The 19,584-nt window shown below is 44.1% G+C and overlaps 1 protein-coding gene across 14 annotated transcripts in view; it reads left to right on the top strand.

Moving 5' to 3' along the window:
* Positions 1-19,584, top strand: part of LOC109681333 (protocadherin gamma-C4) — a 182,840-nt gene that overhangs the window by 63,664 nt on the left and 99,592 nt on the right. The window contains exon 1 of one of the 14 annotated variants that reach the window (XM_074076816.1): positions 7-4,839. The exons of 10 other annotated variants lie outside the window; for them this stretch is intronic. In XM_074076816.1, the coding sequence (XP_073932917.1) occupies positions 2,443-4,839 (2,397 nt within the window). In that variant the 5' untranslated portion in view covers positions 7-2,442. Of the gene's footprint in view, positions 1-6; positions 4,840-4,877; positions 9,545-9,597; positions 14,345-16,336; positions 19,536-19,584 lie in introns of those variants that run through there. 3 more of the 14 variants (XM_074076805.1, XM_074076815.1, XM_074076803.1) reach the window with 3 other exon arrangements.

Genomic DNA, 19,584 nt, shown 5'->3' with positions numbered 1-19,584 from the left:
GTTTTGCATGAAATGTCTCCGTTATTTTGCAAAACAAGGATTTTGAAGATGGGGATTAAGAAAACCTTCAAGAGGTAAAAATAAGTTTATCATTGTATTTCGGTTGTGTTACTTTAACGTGGAAATCATAGATTATAACACCATTTCTTTTATGAAGTCCACAGCCAAGACTATAAAGAAGTAGGCCTTCACATTTTTGCACCTTCCAATCTGCTTTTCACTTGGTTTTCTTAAGTTGTACATTTTCTAAATGAAAATGAATTCTGGGTATTTTTAAGTGTGCTGGGTTATCAAGAGTAAAGTCCACCATAGGCCCCTTCTTGGGGTTCTCTTTAGGATTCACATCTATAAAGGGCAAAAGCAATTTTCTGTAGTCTGCTTCTGCCTCCATAACCCTCAGCTTTGTATCTCTGAAAATCATGATTGCTTCCTCAACTATTTAAAGCTTACTTATCTATTAAAGTTGTCTTGCTACTAGATTAGATTGGTTCCTTAAGAGTGAACTGTGTCAAACTTCACTAAGACCTACATCAAAGACAAAACATCCCATGTGACACTAATGGTCATTGGCCAAAATAAATTTAATATGTTAAATAAAATATCAATTTAAGCCAGGTGTAGTGACTCACACCTCTAATCCCAGTGGGAGGCAGAGGCATGTGGATCAAGAGTCCCGGGCCAACCTGGGCTACACAATGACATCTTGTTTCCAAAAACAGACCCAAAAAAAGTCATTTCAAGTGTTATTACTGGCATTTGTGAAATAGGCAGTTGCATACTTTCACACAGAATTCCAATGTGCTCTTTTAGTTTTTCATCCATCTGAAGTGTCTGTAGGCTCTGGAAGTAGGAGATGGTCCATCACACAACCTGAAAAAACTCATTAGAAATAACCCAGTGTGGGGACTAACTACTTCCATATTCTTTATTATAATTTTTAATAAAGTTCAATACTTCAGGTGATTTTCAACTGTAAGAGTAGATAACAAGGTAATTTTGACTTCTGAGACCCTCTGAGTGTTAATTACAGGAACTTTTTTCTAGTGTAGGAGTGTATGTGGTGGTATTTTGCATGTAAGCGATTTTGCAGTGGCATGAGAGATCATCATGAAACCCACAGAGCTATCACAAGCCAGCTTTGTAAGGACTGTTTCCTTCCAATTCTGAGGCCATTATGGGATGTAAAACAATGTGCAGAGGTAGACGCCATTCTGAAGTTCAATAAACCTCGGTATCTTTGTGTTGCGAGGCAAAATATTATTCCCCGGTAACGTTGACTTTATATATTGCAACCAGGAGATAATTGTGTAACAGGAAAGGGGCAGGCTAACTTTTCAGGATGCAGCATTTCTTTACCTGAGATAATGGAAAAATGAGAATCACATAAAAATACTGTAAGGAAATCATTATTTTGGAAAAAGAGATGTGTTTGGAGATAAGTATAAATTGCACCTTTTTAAAAACACTTCAGCATTATTGATGCTCTTTGGGAAAAAAAGATGGTATCTATGATACCATAGATTAAAAACTCAAAGATTTAAGCAAAGATATGGACAGAAAACTTAAATTTTTATAGGACTCTTTCCCAGAATCCAAAAATCAGTAGCGAAGAAACAAACTACTCACAGGCAACTTCAAGAAATGCCATTCTCAGCAAACGACTTCTTTCAACTTGGAAAAAGGACTATCCTTTATGGTAAATATGCATTCTTCCTGCTGTCTTTGAAATTTCCTTGCCCTGTTCCCTGTGAAAGTTTTCTGTTGCATTCTATATAAAAATACAGGATATAAAATTTAAAAAGTGAAATGAATAAGCTTGGAGGTACCCAGAAAAGTAGAGAAAAACATTAGGAACAAAACTTGAAGGAATCTAGAAAAGTAGAGGAAAAACATTAGGAGCAATAAAAAAAACGAAATACTAACCTCTGTATTGCTACCGAACGCAAAATTATTATCTCTGTATCACTAGTGCGTATTTGAAGACTGGGTCATGATTTTGTAAACAAGTAGATATCCATGTACTTAATCTACGTGATTTAGCTAAAATGGGGCTCAAAGGCATTTCTAAGAGCAAAGCTTCAAAAAGTTAGGAGATATATAAATGTAACAACATAGTTTGTGCTGTTAAGACAATTACAGTTCTGGTTGAACTCAAACTGCAGAGGCTGCAGTTTCCCAGTGCGGACTCTGGGCGCCGCTGTTGGCCAAAGTAGAGAGCTTGGCGCTCGCGATCTTCTCGCGCAGCCGCAGCGCGCTTGCCTGGGCAGCCCTATCCGACCTGCCAGCGCCAGCCTTTCCACCGCTTCTTCCTGGGAAAAAGAATCTTTTCATGGACCGGAACTGGAACTAAAGTCCATTCGGAACTCCAAGTATCGGCCACACAGAGCTTATTCGTAATCCGGAGTCCACAGGCTGGTAAGCAAGCTGAGGGGAGCAAGAAGGATGGGGAGCGGCGCTGCGGAAAGGAGCCGGGCCGAGAGGCGGCCAGTGCTCCTTCCCTTCCTGCTGTCTTTGTTCTGCCCGGCGATCTCTGAGCCGATCCGCTACAAGATCCCCGAGGAAATGCCCACGGGCTCGGTGGTGGGGAACCTCGCCAAGGACCTGGAGTTCAGCATCCACGAGTTACCGAGTCGAAAACTCCGCATCAGTTCGGAGAAGCCTTACTTCACGGTGAGCGCAGAGAGCGGGGAGTTGCTTGTGAGCAGCAGGCTGGACAGGGAGCAGATATGTGGGAAGAAGCCAGCTTGTGCTCTGGAATTTGAAGCTGTGGCTGAAAACCCATTGAACTTTTACCACGTGAATGTGGAGATCGAGGACGTTAACGACCACGCGCCAAAATTCGCGCATGCCTCCTTTGAGCTGCAAATAAGCGAGTCTACAAAGCCCGGGGCACGATTTATCTTAGGATCTGCCCACGATGCAGATATTGGAACCAACTCACTTCAGAATTATCAGCTCAGTCCCAATGATCATTTCTCACTTGTGAATAAAGAGAAATCAGATGGCAGTAAGTACCCTGAAATGGTATTGAAGACACCCTTAGACCGCGAAAAGCAGAATTCCTACCACTTGACCTTGACTGCCTTGGACTTTGGCGATCCACCCCTCAGCAGCACTGCACAGATACAGGTCCTAGTGACTGATGCCAATGATAACCCTCCAGTGTTCCGCCAAGACATATACAGGGTGAGCCTTAAAGAAAATGTGTTCCCAGGAACCACTGTGCTTCAGGTGACTGCCACAGACCAGGATGAAGGTGTCAATTCTGAGATCACTTTCTCTTTCAGTGAAGTTGTTCACATCACACAGTTTGACCTGAATTCTAGTACTGGGGAAATTACTACCCTAAAAATGTTAGATTTTGAAGAAGTCAAAGAATATTCCATTGTTTTGGAAGCAAGGGATGGTGGAGGAATGATTGCACAATGTACAGTGGAGATAGAAGTCCTAGATGAAAATGACAATGTCCCAGAAGTGATATTCCAATCTCTACCTGACCTAGTTATGGAAGATGCAGAGCTAGGAACACACATTGCTTTACTTAAAATCCATGATAAGGATTCTGGATCCAACGGAGAGGTTACTTGTAAATTAGAGGGTGAGGTTCCGTTTAAAATACTCGCTTATTCAAGAAACACATATAAATTAGTGACGGATGGGATTCTAGATCGCGAAGAGAACCCAGAGTACAACGTCACCATCACAGCCACTGACCAGGGTAAGCCGCCCCTCTGTTCCAGCGCAAGTGTAATCCTGCATATTGGTGATGTAAATGATAATGCTCCGGTTTTCAACCAGGCCTCTTATGTGGTTCACGTGGCCGAGAACAACCCGCCTGGAGTCTCTATTTCCCAGGTCAGCGCCTTTGACCCTGACTTGGGGCCCAACGGACAAGTCTCCTACTCCATCATAGCCAGCGACCTAGAGCCTCGGGTGCTGTGGTCCTACGTGTCCGTGAGCGCGCACAGCGGGGTGGTGTTCGCGCAGCGCGCCTTCGACCACGAGCAGCTTCGCTCTTTCCAGCTGACGCTGCAGGCCCGCGACCAGGGCTCACCCGCGCTCAGCGCCAACGTGAGCCTGCGCGTGATGGTGGGGGACCGCAATGACAACGCGCCAAGGGTGTTGTACCCCTCACTGGAGCCTGACGGTTCCGCGCTCTTCGATATGGTGCCGCGAGCCGCTGAGCCCGGGTACCTGGTCACCAAAGTGGTGGCGGTGGACGCCGACTCAGGGCATAATGCCTGGCTATCCTATCACGTACTGCAGGCCAGCGATCCCGGGCTTTTCAGCTTGGGGCTGCGCACTGGCGAGGTTCGGACCACTCGCGCCTTGGGTGACAGAGATGCGACTCGTCAGCGCCTACTGGTCGCTGTGAGTGATGGCGGACGGCCGCCCCTCTCAGCCACTGCCACGCTGCACCTTGTCTTCGCTGATAGTCTACAGGAGGCACTTCCAGACCTCAGTGAGAACCCTGTGCCCTCTGATCCTCAAGCCGAGCTTCAGTTTTACCTGGTAGTCGCTTTGGCCTTGATCTCAGTGCTCTTTCTCCTGGCGGTGACTCTAGCTATTGCCTTGCGTTTGCGACACTCCTCCAGCACCAAGTCTTGGGGCTGCTTTCAGCCTGGCTCCTGTTCTAGGTCTGGACCTGTGGTTCACCCCAACTACAGCGAGGGAACTTTGCCCTATTCCTACAATGTGTGTGTTGCAAACTCGGGGAAGACGCAGTTCGATTTCCTAAAATGTAGTGAGCAGTTGAGTTCAGGACAAGACCCACTTTGCGGTGATTCATGCGGCGTCTTGTTTCCACTTTGTAATCCCAGTGAGTCAACTTCCCATCAGGTGAGTCTCCTTTAAACATAACTTCATTTTCTTTTGCTACACAGTTCTGCATATTCACAGGAAAAATTTCAGATCTGGTGCGTTATCTTAAGGATAGCTAACCCCAGATGTAGCTAAGTGGAGGAGCACTTGGTGGAGACTCCTGAGGCCCTGGGTTCAATCCCTAACACTGCCCCCCCCCCCAAAAAATGTAGTCATTTAAAAAGCTCTCATACAAGTCTTCAAAGTAATTTATGTGGCTTATAGCTGTGTTCCTGGCACTTAATACTGTATATAGTGAATACTTTTTGCAGCTTGGATATACTCTATAAAACAACCACTTGAGTAAACCTTTAAAACAAAAGAATTTTAGCTAAAATTAGACATATTTCTTCATTGAATTTAACTGGTATGGTGTCCATACTAATCTGCTGTTTTGTTTCTTATGTTTACTTCCTTTTTTTCAAAATTTCCTAGAATAAGTTATCATAAACTGGGTTTTTATGTCCATGGCCCCCTTGTAATTTTATGCACAGTACCGTGTGTGTGTGTGTGTGTGTGTGTGTGTGTGTGTGTGATCATTTCCTCAGCAAAGGTCCATAATGGGCATCAGAAGATCAAAAGTAGCTTTCGCCTGTGGCTCATGCTTGTAATCCTAGCTACTTAGGAGGTTGAGATCAGGAGGATCAAGGTTTGAGGCCAGCTTGGGCAAACAGCTTGTGAGACCCCCCCCATCTTCAAAATAACCAGAGCAAAATGGACTGGAGGTGTGGCTCAAGTGGTAGAGTGCCTGCTTTGCAATCTTGAAGCCCTGAGCCCAGTCCCACCATACATAAATAAATAAATAAGAAACAGATTGTCCATGCTTGCAGCATAGGTTTTTCAGGGTTAATCTGTACTGAAAGTCATTCAGTAGGCTCCTTAATCAAAGAAGAGACAAGGAATGTTTTGCTTCTGTGTTTCTCTTAAATTTTTTTTTGCAATCTCTAATTAATATATCTAGAGATCTTCTAAACATTCTGCTACCTCTAGGAGAGAAACAGTCTTGAATTTTTCAAATTTTTTGACAACACTGCCAATCAGATGTGCATATGAAGTGAGTACAAAAGATCACAGTAAACTGTCAGCCACTTACTAGGTGTCTTTTAGCAACTGCATAGTTACTGGTCACTTTACAGGATGAAGGATTTTTTCCTTCATCAACAATAAGTGCAGTGGCACTTATTGTTTGACTTCTTAGTGACACATGTGTGTTCCTTACTTTTTCTTGTTCTTTTGATCAAAATATTCATGGAGCAAAAATCTTTAGAATATATATCTATCTTAAAAAACAGACTGCTTCAAATGTAATCATCTTTCTTTGGTGAGAGGGGTGGGATGAAGATTGCTTTTGGTTATATATTCATTTGTACCTTTCAGGTATTTTCTATTCAACTAGAAGGATATAGATAAACAAAATGAGAAGACAATATAATCTTTGATAAAACTTGAGTTGTAAAACCATTTGTCTTGTTAAAATGTTCGATGTCATTTTAAAACATTGAAACATGTTAAACATTTAACATATGTAGTTAAAATGACGATTAGAAAGAAAATTTAAAAGCAACTACTGTATAGGAAGCTACTATACTGACTTAAACCAAATAAACCAACTTCAGAGTCAATCATCTACAATAGATCTATTTTACTCTAAAAATGAATTCATTTCAGTGACAACAGTAGTTCTTACTTATTTAATAATATATTGAAGATATTCTCAGTAAAGCTTAGGGCACAATGGGAAATAAAACTATCCTATTTGGATTTAGAGGAGTAAATGTATTACAGAAATGTGAGTAATGTGATGTTAATCCACAAATCTGAGCATTTAATAATACTTTATAAAATCTTAACCCCACTTTATCCCACACTCGTTGGCAATTTCTTTGAAAATATGGATTAAGGAAGAAATTAAATAAATTCAAAATAAAGAAGTAAAAAGCGATGAGTATTTTTCCTCACTCATCTAGCAGAATACTGCATATCTAAGTAATCTGTATCTAAGTGCAGTGACCGCTTAGGACTGTAAGCGCCGCTGTTCACCTACTAGGAGACAAAGGCAACGGAAAGGATATGAGATTCTCTGGGCTCACATATCACTGACTGGCAGATCCTACAAACCAACTGCTGGGCAGCAGCAAAATTCTATCCCTAAATTTGGGGCTCGCCAGCTTTCCATAAGACCAGGATAACCCAGGCAGAAAGGTAAACAAGACACCTATACCCAGTGAAGATTCTGAAAGGATTCTGTAGCAAAGCAACAATGGCCGCTTCAAAAAATCAACAAGGACGCGCGGAGCTGATCCTGCTGTTTGTGCTGCTGGGGATGCTGTGGGAGACCGGGACAGGACAGATCCGCTACTCGGTTCCAGAAGAGGAGGACAAAGGCACCTTCGTGGGGAACATCTCCAAGGACCTGGGGTTGGAGCCCCGGGAGCTGGCGGAGCGCGGAGTCCGCATCGTCTCCAGAGGTAGGACGCAGCTTTTCTCTCTCAACCCGCGAGGCGGCAGCTTGGTCACCGCGGGCAGGATCGACCGGGAGGAGCTCTGCGCTCAGAGTCCGCGGTGTCTGGTAAATATTAACATTCTCGTTGAGGATAAAGGAAAACTCTTTGGGGTAGAAATAGAAATAACAGATATTAACGATAATAACCCAAAATTCCATGTTGAAAATCTGGAAGTAAAAATCAACGAAATAGCAGCTCCGGGAGCACGTTATCCGCTTCCAGAAGCTGCTGACCCGGATGTGGGTGTGAACTCCCTCCAGGGCTACCAGCTCAGCCCCAGTCACCATTTCTCCCTGGACGTGCAGACTGCAGACGATGGAACTATAAACCCAGAGCTGGTGCTGGAGCGCGCCCTGGACCGAGAGGAAGAGGCGGTTCACCACCTGGTCCTCACTGCCACGGATGGAGGCGACCCGCGCCGCTCCAGCACAGTGCACATCCAGGTGACGGTGTTGGATACAAATGACAATGCCCCAGTTTTTGCTCAACCGATTTACCGAGTGAAAGTCCTTGAGAACGTGCCCCCAGGGACCCTGTTGCTTACAGTGAGAGCTAGCGACCTGGATGAGGGATCCAATGGAAAAGTGGTATATAAATTCCGGAAAATTAATGAAAAACAATCTTCATTATTCCAGCTTGATGAAAATACCGGCGAAATATCAGTAGCAAAGAATCTAGATTATGAAGAATGTTCCTTATATGAAATGGAAATACAGGCTGAAGACGTCGGGGCACTTCTGGGGAGAACCAAATTGGTAATTATGGTGGAAGATGTAAATGACAATAGACCTGAAGTGACCATTACGTCTCTATTTAGCCCAGTGTTAGAAAACTCTCTTCCTGGTACAGTAATTGCCTTCTTGAATGTGCATGACCGAGACTCTGGTAAGAATGGTCAAGTTGTCTGTTACACACATGATAATTTACCTTTTAAGTTGGAAAAGTCAATAGATAATTATTATCGATTGGTGACATGGAAATTCTTAGACAGAGAAAAAGTCTCTACCTACAATATCACAGTGATAGCCTCAGATCTTGGAACACCACCTCTGTCTACCGAAACTTACATCGCCCTGCATGTGGCTGACACCAATGACAACCCACCTGCCTTCTCTCGTGCCTCCTATTCAGCCTATATTCCAGAGAACAACCTCAGAGGGGCCTCTATCTTCTCATTTACTGCACATGACCCGGACAGTCAGGAAAATGCACAGGTCACTTACTCTGTGACAGAGGACACCATCCAGGGAGTGCCTCTGTCTTCCTATGTGTCCATCAACTCTGACACTGGAGTTCTGTATGCACTGCAATCTTTTGATTATGAGCAGATCCAAGACTTGCAGTTACTGGTGATTGCCAGTGACAGTGGAAAACCACCACTTAGCAGCAATGTGTCACTGAGCCTGTTTGTGCTGGACCAGAATGACAATGTACCTGAGATCTTGTACCCTGCCCTCCCCACAGACGGCTCCACTGGTGTAGAACTGGCTCCCCGCTCCTCAGAGCCTGGATACCTGGTGACCAAGGTGGTGGCGGTGGACAGAGACTCTGGACAGAATGCCTGGCTGTCCTACAGCCTGCTCAAGGCCAGTGAGCCAGGCCTCTTCACAGTGGGTCTGCACACAGGTGAGGTGCGCACAGCAAGGGCCTTGCAGGACAGAGACGTGGTCAAGCAGAGTCTGGTGGTAGCTGTCCAGGACCACGGCCAGCCTCCCCTCTCTGTCACCACCACTCTTACTGTGGCAGTGGCTGACAGCATCCCTGAAGTGTTGGCGGACTTGAGCAGCATCAGTACCCCTGATGCCCCAGATGATTCAGACCTCACGCTCCACCTGGTGGTGGCAGTGGCCATTGTATCCTGTGTCTTCCTCATCTTTGTCATTGTGCTATTAGCACTCAGGCTGCGGTGCTGGCAAAAGTCCCGCCTGCTCCAGGCCTCGGGAAGTGGATTGGTGGGTGTGTCACCCTCACACTTTGTGGGCATCGATGGGGTACAAGCTTTTCTGCAGACCTATTCTCACGAGGTCTCCCTCACTTCCGGTTCCCAGACAAGTCACGTTATCTTTCCTCAGCCCAACTATGCAGACATGCTCATTAGCCAAGACAGCTGTGAGAAAAATGATTCTCTGTTAACATCCATAGATTTTCATAAAAGTAAGGACGAAGCTGCTTGTGCTCCGGTGAGTTCAGTTCTCTGTTTTTCTTTTATTTCTCAGAGGAATTTTAAGGCATGTGTAAGGCTTTGTTTATTTTAGTGGTGATATTATAAAAGCAAATACTTATAGTCCTAAGTTCTTTCATTTGCTTTCAAAAGGGTTAGATAGTGGGGCTGGGGTCGTGGCTCAAGTGGTAGAGTCTCTGCCTGGCAACCATGAGGCCCTGAGTTCAAACCCAAGTACTACCAAAAAGTGGGGGGGGGAGGCTTGGAGAAGAGATAATTCAACCTTTTTAGGTTTCTCACTATTTAACTCCTATTCTCACTCCTTCAAGAATTAGTTACCTACCCACACACATATACATATTGCATATATGTATATTCTACATTAGGACTGTGAAAAAGTAATTGAGACTTCCAAATCCTTGTAATACCTTAGTAATTGTCAAATAGGTGGAGAATTTTAAGGATTAAAATATTGATAACTAGGATATTGATGATTTCTTCACTTTAAACATCTTTTGAGCCATGTTTCTACCTCAGTGTCCATCAAAACTTTACTACTTCTTACTAGCATTTCAAAATATAAGCATATCTTAAAGGGTGGGTCTTGATGGGAGGTGAGACTGGCACTATACCAATGGATATTTGCAATGTAAAGCCTAAAATGGGTATTACTTCCTCCCACGAAAAGCAACACAATCAAATCTGAAATATCATTTTAAACTCTTGAAAGTGACTTTGTAAAATACAGAATAACGTATTTCAATAGAGTGCCAATGAGCTTTATAGGTGCACATCTATATGAAATGCTGAGAATGTTCAAATGATGATTTTTGGAACAAAACTTGTGTACAGAAATTTGAAAGAAGCTGATCAATTCCACTAAAAATGATTCTATACATCTTCTGTATTCCTTCCTATAGCATTTGAGTGCAGTTAATTCCTGCTTTGGCTGTCATCAGTTGAAAGTAGAAGACATGATCAACCTATGTTACTATAGAACAGAATATTTCCCAGGAATTGTGCAGTATTCCATCCTATGTTGCATATAAAGTGGGATGGTAGTTAGCTTCATACTTTCTGTAGCATCTGGGTACACAAATTTTAAGGTACACCTATAATATAGATACTTTATAATTTTATAAGTGATAAGGAAAATTGTTCTGATGGATATTGAAATCTTTACTGTCTCTAAAATGTTTTTTGACTTTTAAAAAAAGTTAGCAAATAGGGATTAGGAAATGTACCTCAATTCCAGGGTGCTTGCATTAGCAATGTGCAAGCCCTGGGTTTGATTTCCAGCACCATAAAAAATTAACAAATGGAGTACAAAGTTCAACCACTATATTCAGTAAATCTATGTAAATAAGCTTACTTTGAGCTCAGTTCCTCCAATTCCAAACTCATTCAGTAGAATGTAAATACATGCATAGAGAAGTAACGCAGCCTATGGGAACATCCATGAATTTGTATTGCAGGATAATCTTTTCCCCAGTAACTTTAAGAATGAATTAATGTGATATAAAGAGGCGGATATAGGCGAAGTAATATTGAAATATGAAAAAGAGGGACTTAGAGGTTATACCATATCTTGGCTATATAATATGGACAGTCTTTTGAAATGAAAGGTATAGAGAAATTATTTTTATAAAGAGATTGTTGATATTACCAAGAATAGGAGACATTTGAGGATTAGCAAAAACTTGCACAAGCTTAGAAAAAAATTGAACAGTATCTATGTTCCCTAATTATGTGATATGAAACAGCATTAATTACCTACAATTAATGCTGTGAGAAAATTACTAAAATCAATGAAAGAAAAAGAAAAAGAAATTTAACATATCGCAGCTAACAGATGAATTTGTGAAATCAGTAGACTAGGAAGTCTCCGAGGGCAAGGCTTCTTCTGTCTTACTGATAATTATATCACCACTCAAAGGAGCAATAGCTCAGTGTATGCTTGTAGGAAGGTGAAAGAATGGTTTGTATAAAAACTCAACGTGTTATTTTTCACAATCTAGAAACAAGGGGAGTGATATCTGAAAAAGGGCTATACAATTTATTGTTAAATTAAACATAAAAATACGGCTTGTTTAGTTAGGCCCAATTCGAATTCCCCCCCTGGTTAAACTGAAACTGCAGAGGCTGCAGTTTCCCAGTGCGGACTCTGGGCGCCGCTGTTGGCCAAAGTAGAGAGCTTGGCGCTCGCGATCTTCTCGCGCAGCCGCAGCGCGCTTGCCTGGGCAGCCCTATCCGACCTGCCAGCGCCAGCCTTTCCACCGCTTCTTCCTGGGAAAAAGAATCTTTTCATGGACTGGAACTAAAGTCCATTCGGAACTCCAAGTATCGGCCACACAGAGCTTATTCGTAATCCGGAGTCCACAGGCTGGTGAGCAAGCTGAGGGGAGCAAGAAGGATGGGGAGCGGCGCTGCGGAAAGGAGCCGGGCCGAGAGGCGGCCAGTGCTCCTTCCCTTCCTGCTGTCTTTGTTCTGCCCGGCGATCTCTGAGCCGATCCGCTACAAGATCCCCGAGGAAATGCCCACGGGCTCGGTGGTGGGGAACCTCGCCAAGGACCTGGAGTTCAGCATCCACGAGTTACCGAGTCGAAAACTCCGCATCAGTTTGGAGAAGCCTTACTTCACGGTGAGCGCAGAGAGCGGGGAGTTGCTTGTGAACAGCAGGCTGGACAGGGAGCAGATATGTGGGAAGAAGCCAGCTTGTGCTCTGGAATTTGAAGCTGTGGCTGAAAACCCATTGAACTTTTACCACGTGAATGTGGAGATCGAGGACGTTAACGACCACGCGCCAAAATTCGCGCATGCCTCCTTTGAGCTGCAAATAAGCGAGTCTACACAGCCAGGCAAGCGATTTATATTAGAAGTAGCGGAAGATGCAGATATTGCCTTAAACTCTCTTCAGGATTATAAACTCTCTCTTAACCCCAATTTCTCATTGGTAAATAAGAAAAAACAAGATGGCAGTAAATATCCGGAACTGGTTTTGGAGAAAACCTTAGACCGGGAACAACAAAGTTTCCACCGTTTAGTCCTGACTGCCTTGGATGGCGGAAATCCACCCCAAAGCGGCAGTACTGAGCTTCGGATCCAGGTCACTGATGCCAATGATAATTCCCCTGTTTTCAAGCAGGAAGTGTACAGAGTCACCCTTCCGGAAAACGTACCTCCAGGCACCACTGTGCTGCAGGTGACCGCCACCGACCAGGATGAAGGCATCAATTCGGAAATAACTTATTCCTTCTACAGTGCTGGACAAGTCTTTGGTCTGAATCCAAAGAGCGGGGAAATTACAACTCAGAAGACAATAGATTTCGAAGAAATCAAAGAATATTCTATAGTGGTGGAAGGGCGGGATGGTGGAGGGCTGGTTGCACAATGTACAGTTGAAATTAACATTCAAGATGAAAATGACAACACCCCAGAAGTTACAGTACGTTCTCTACTCGAAATGATTCTGGAAAACTCAGTGCCTGGAACACTAATTGCTTTGATCAAAGTACATGACCAAGATTCTGGGGAAAATGGCGAGGTTAATTGTCGACTAGAAGGTAAAGTCCCCTTTAAAATCATCTCTTCATCCCAAAATTCGTATAAATTGGTAACAGACAGGGCCTTAGACCGAGAGCTGACCCCCGAGTACAATGTCACCATCATCGCCACCGACCGGGGCAAACCGCCCCTCTCCTCCAGTAAAAACATCACTCTACACATTGGTGACGTCAATGACAACGCTCCAGTTTTCCACCAAATGCCGTACTTGGTATATGTAGCAGAAAACAACCCGCCTGGAGCCTCCATAGCTCAAGTCAGTGCTTCTGACCCAGACCTGGGTCCCAACGGCCAAGTCTCCTACTCCATCGTAGCCAGTGACCTGGAGCCAAGGGCGCTGTCCTCCTACGTATCCGTGAGCGCTCTCAGCGGGGTGGTGTTCGCACAGCGCGCCTTCGACCACGAGCAGCTTCGCTCTTTCCAGCTGACACTGCAGGCCCGCGACCAGGGCTCACCCGCGCTCAGCACCAACGTGAGCCTGCGTGTGCTGGTGGGGGACCGCAATGACAACGCGCCAAGGGTGCTGTACCCCTCGCTGCAACCTGATGGCTCAGCGCTCTTCGATACGGTGCCGCGCGCCGCGGAGCCGGGCTACCTGATCACCAAAGTGGTAGCAGTAGATGCTGACTCGGGACATAATGCCTGGCTATCCTACCACGTGCTGCAGGCCAGCGATCCTGGTCTCTTCAGCTTAGGGTTACGCACCGGCGAGGTTCGCACCGCGCGGGCTATGGGCGACAAGGACGCCGCCCGCCACCGACTTCTGGTTGCTGTGCAAGATGGAGGTCATCCACCTCTTTCAGCCACCGCTACCTTGCACCTGGTTTTCGCCGACAGCCTGCAGGAGGTGCTGCCAGACCTCAGTGACAGTCCTGTGCCCTCTGATCCCCAGGCCGAGCTGCAGTTTTACTTGGTGGTAGCCTTGGCTTTGATTTCTGTGCTCTTCCTCCTCGCCGTGATTCTGGCGATTGCCCAGCGTCTGCGACCCTCTTCCAGCTCTGGTGCCTGGGGCTGCTTTCAACCTGGTCTGTGTTCCAGGTCTGCACCTGTGGTTCCCCCAAACTACAGCGAGGGAACTTTGCCCTATTCCTATAATCTGTGTGTTGCGCATATGGGAAAGACAGAGTTTAATTTCCTGAAATGTAGTGAGCAGTTGAATTCAGGACAAGACATTCTGTGCAGTGATTCATCTGGAGCCATGTTTCCACTTGGTAATTCCAGTGAATCGACTTCCCATCCTGAGACTCTAGTACCGGTGAGTTCCATTTAATTGTCTACTCCTTTTCTTCATCCACCCAATGCTCTACATTTACATGGAAATATAGTACATTTTAAGCTCTAACAAGCTGTCTTCAGGAAGTTATAATCGCTCTGAAAGCTATACTTCCATTCTTCATGGAGAGGGGTGAAATTTTTTTGTTTTGTTTTTGCTATACTGGTGTTTGAACTCAGGGCCTTCGCTTTGAACCACTGCACCAGTCCTTTTTTATGATGGGTATTTTTGAGATAGGGTCTGCAAACTATTTGCCCTGTCTGACTTGGAACTGTGATCCTCCTAATCTCTGCCACCTGAGTACCTAGGATTACAGGCATGAGCCACCAGTGCCAGGGAAGAGAGGGGTAAATTTTGAGTGGCTGTGTGACCTAAAATAGATTCCAGGGAAAGCAAAGAAGTTACAGATTTACAAAGTATTGAGAATGTATGCCCTCAGTTTAACAGCAAAATAAATGAACAATTTTTTTCTCCTTCTTAAAGCAAATTTACTCATTGATTTCCTGGCTTTTTGTTTTTGAGACAGGCTGTCTTACTATGTCATCCAGAGAGGCCTAGAACTTGACATCCTCTGGCCTCGGTCTCTCATGTGCTGGGATTACAAATGCTAACCACCATTGTTTCATATATATATACATATATTCTTTAACGTATAGTTTAAATTGTATTTAAACTTATGTAAATAAGTATCAAAATTTAATGTAGCTAATCATTTGATTCATTCGTTAAAGCAAAGAAACTGCTAGTAGGTTTCTTCCTTCACTGATTTTACCGATGGTTGCCATCTTTCTTGTGTTTATTCCTCATGTTTATTCCATTATTCTTACCTAATGGATTCATGATTCTTTTACTCACCTAAAAAGGTTGAAACAATACTATGTGTTTGTGTATATGAAGGAGACTCACCAAATTCATTACATACACATCATTAAGTTCTCTCTCATTTTCATGGATGCAAAATCCTAAAGAAAGAAAATGCTAGATGGTAGGGTACTACTTAATATGCTCCTATCCCTGGGTTCAATCCCCAGCACAGAAAAAGAAGAGCAGGAAAGAAAATGCTGTGTGTCTCTATGTCTCTTGCCCTGATTCCTCACATAGGCTCTCTGAGGAAGAAAGGGATAAGACGGCAATGGATTTGTCTTAAAATTTGGAGCCCTAAACATAACTAGATGGGAAAGAGAATTCTGAATTTTTCCATTTTATGGCAAAAATACTAGTCTAGTGTACATACAAAGCTGCCATTACACAGTGTAAGTCTTTTGCTGGAGAAGTGATATCATTAATGACTTTTTTTACAAATTGGTGAAAGTAATATTTTTATTACACCATTTACTTTTTAGTAGTAAACATTTGTTCTACATTTTATGTTCTTCTCCCTAATTATGTAAGTTTAAATGACCCTTAGAATGAGTTTAAAACTACTTTAAAATTGCATTATTTCGTTCTCCTCTTCCTTTTCTTTTTTTTTTAAGTGCTTGAGATTGAACCCATGACCCCATGCTAGGCAAACTCTTTCCACTGAGCGACACTCCAGTCTTTACTGGTCATGTAACTCAGTGGAAGAATTGCCTAGCATGCTTGAGGCTCTGGTTTCTATCCCCAGCACTGCAAAAAAACAAAAAAAAAAAAAAGAAAAGCTTAATTTCTTGATGGAGGATTAAATTGGAAAGTTGATTTTTCCTGCATATTCATTTTAATTTTCCAAAATGTTACATCAAGTATTCACATAGAAAGCTAAACATTTCTGAAATAGCATGAAGTTTTAAATAACCACAGAAATGTGAGCTTTAAAAACCTTAATCCTGTTAAAATTAGCAATATTCAGTAAGAGATTTTATAACTATTGCCTAATTAAAATTATTTTTACAACTCAGAAATTTAAAAGAAATCTTTCTCAGGAAATTTACCATCAAAATAAATTAACTTTGTAAAATAATTTCAAAGTGAGTAATTATCCATATACTCATTCCATATACATCTGTAATATTCATTATATTAACTAAAGAATAAAATTAAGAAAAATATAAATATATTTCCAAAGAGATTATACATGATTACTTCTGAAAGTTGATAAAGACATATAGAAAACAAATGAAGCACCATAAAAAAGAAATAACAACTTACATGTCTGGAGAGAGTGTGTAGAATTCTACCAAAAAATAAAGTAAGTTAGGTTAATATTAAGCAAAAAAATCCGGTGATTTAATACAGAAATTTCGCTTCACGTCATCTACAGCTCAGATATCTGCAAGTGGTAATTGTCTTTGAAGTATAAATGCAACAATGAGAAAAATCTAAAATAAATCTAAAATAAAAAAATGTTGCATTATCTTCCTGGATGCTGTGGCAGTCGCGTGTAAGTACCTTCTTCTCAGGAGGCTGAGGCAGGAGGATTTCTTTAGCCCAAGCGTTTGAGACCTTAGTAATACTGTGAGACCCTGTCTTAAAAAGGGGTTGGGGGGAGAGAAAAAGTTAAGTATTTCAGTTGGTGTAGTAACGACTTAGAACTCTGAGCGCCGCTGTTCACCAACTCTTAAGAAAAACTCAGCGCTCCATTCGGATATTCAGATCTGCAACTACACAAAGCTCCGCATATCTCACAAACTGGCACCCAGGCTACAACAAAGCCTCTTAACTGGACACTCGGGCTTTTCTCTCCTAAGGAAAACGATCATCAGGCTTTATAGGAGGAAAAGAAGAGCATAATGAGTCCGAGAGTATTCTGAGGAAATTCTGTAGCAAAACAATGGCTGCTTCAACCAAACGTCAGCACTACGGTAGACTGGTCCTCTGTTGCGCGCTCCTGGGGACACTGTGGGAGGCCAGCGCCAGCCCGATCCACTACTCGGTGGCCGAAGAGAAAGAGAAGGGCTATATCGTGGGGAACATCTCCAAGGACCTGGGGTTGGAGCCCCGGGAGCTGGCGGAGCGCGGAGTCCGCATCGTCTCCAGAGGTAGGACGCAGCTTTTCTCTCTCAACCCGCGAGGCGGCAGCTTGGTCACCGCGGGCAGGATCGACCGGGAGGAGCTCTGCGCTCAGAGCGCACCTTGTCTGGTTATCTTTAAAATCCTGGTTGAAGACAGAGTAAAACTTTACGGAATAGAAATAGAAGTAACTGATATCAACGACAATGCCCCAAAATTTGGGGCTGAAAATCTGGAAGTAAAAATTAGCGAAATAGCAGCTCCGGGAGCACGTTATCCGCTTCCAGAAGCTGCTGATCCGGATGTGGGTGTGAACTCCCTCCAGGGCTACCAGCTCAACCCCAGTCACCATTTCTCCCTGGACGTGCAGACTGCAGACGATGGAACTATAAACCCAGAGCTGGTGCTGGAGCGCGCCCTGGACCGAGAGGAAGAGGCGGTTCACCACCTGGTCCTCACTGCCACGGATGGAGGCGACCCGCGCCGCTCCAGCACAGTGCACATCCAGGTGACGGTGTTGGATACAAATGACAATGCCCCAGTTTTTGCTCAACCGATTTACCGAGTGAAAGTCCTTGAGAACGTGCCCCCAGGGACCCTGTTGCTTACAGTGAGAGCTAGCGACCTGGATGAGGGATCCAATGGAAAAGTGGTATATAAATTCCGGAAAATTAATGAAAAACAATCTTCATTATTCCAGCTTGATGAAAATACCGGCGAAATATCAGTAGCAAAGAGTCTAGATTATGAAGAATGTTCCTTATATGAAATGGAAATACAGGCTGAAGATGGCGGGGGATTGAAAGGGCGGACAAAAGTGGTAATTATGGTGGAAGATGTAAATGACAATAGACCTGAAGTGACCATTACGTCTCTGTTTAGCCCAGTGAGGGAAGATGCTCCTCCAGGTACTGTGATCCTTCTTTTCAATGCTCATGACCAAGACTCAGGAAAGAATGGTCAAGTTGTCTGTTCCATCCAGAAGAATCCATCATTTAAACTAGAAAATTCAGTAGACGATTATTACAGATTGTTGACAGCCCAAATACTTGATCGAGAAGAAGCGTCTGAGTATAACATCACTGTGATGGCTTCAGACAGAGGAATCCCATCCCTATCCACGGAAATTCACATCACCCTGCATGTGTCTGACATCAACGACAACCCACCTACCTTCTCTCAAGCCTCCTACTCAGTCTACCTCCCTGAAAACAACCCCAGAGGCACCTCCATCTTCTCAGTGACTGCCCATGACCCTGATAGCAATGAGAATGCTAGGATCATCTTCTCCTTGGTGGAGGACACCATCCAGGGGGCACCGCTATCCTCCTATGTCTCCATTAACTCTGACACTGGCGTGCTCTATACACTGCAATCCTTTGACTATGAGCAGTTTCGTAATCTGCAAATGCAAGTGAAGGCAAGTGATAATGGGAACCCACCACTCAACAACAATGTGTCACTGAGTCTGTTCCTGCTGGATCAGAATGACAATGCTCCCAGGATCCTATACCCTGCCCTCCCAACAGATGGCTCCACAGGTGTGGAGCTGGCACCCCGCTCCGCAGAGCCTGGATACCTGGTTACCAAGGTGGTGGCAGTGGACAAAGACTCAGGACAAAATGCCTGGCTGTCCTACCGCCTGCTCAAAGCCAGTGAGCCAGGACTTTTCTTGGTGGGGCTGCACACAGGTGAGGTGCGCACAGCAAGGGCCCTGCAGGACAGAGATGCCCTCAAGCAGAGTCTCGTGGTAGCTGTGCAGGACCATGGCCAGCCTCCTCTCTCTGCCACTGTCACACTCACCATTGCTGTGGCAGACAGCATCCCTGATGTCCTGGCAGACTTGGGCAGCATTGAGACCCCCGCCCATCCTGAGGATTCAGACCTCACACTCTATCTGGTGGTAGCAGTAGCTGTGGTCTCCTGTGTGTTTCTGGCCTTTGTTCTTGTGCTGCTGGCGCTCAGGTTGCAGCGCTGGCATGCCTCACATCTACTGCAGTCTACAAGTGGCAGGTTGACTGGTGTACCCACCTCACACTTTGTGGGTATGGATGGGGTGCAGGCTTTCCTACAGACCTATTCCCAGGAGTTTTCCCTCACAGCTGACTCTGGGAAGAGCCACCTGATCTTCCCCCAGCCAAACTATGCAGACATGCTCATCAGTCAAGAGAGCTGTGAGAAAAGCGAGCCTTTGGGTGGTTCAGTTGATTCCAGGTGTCCTATTGAAGACACTCCTTTGGTTCCTGTGAGTTCTATTTTTTCTTTATTATTTGTGACAATTAGCTTTCTAAGTA

This window comes from Castor canadensis, chromosome 6, assembly GCF_047511655.1.
Source record: "Castor canadensis chromosome 6, mCasCan1.hap1v2, whole genome shotgun sequence".
NCBI lineage: Eukaryota > Metazoa > Chordata > Mammalia > Rodentia > Castoridae > Castor > Castor canadensis.
This window is presented reverse-complemented; position numbering and strand designations above follow the sequence as displayed.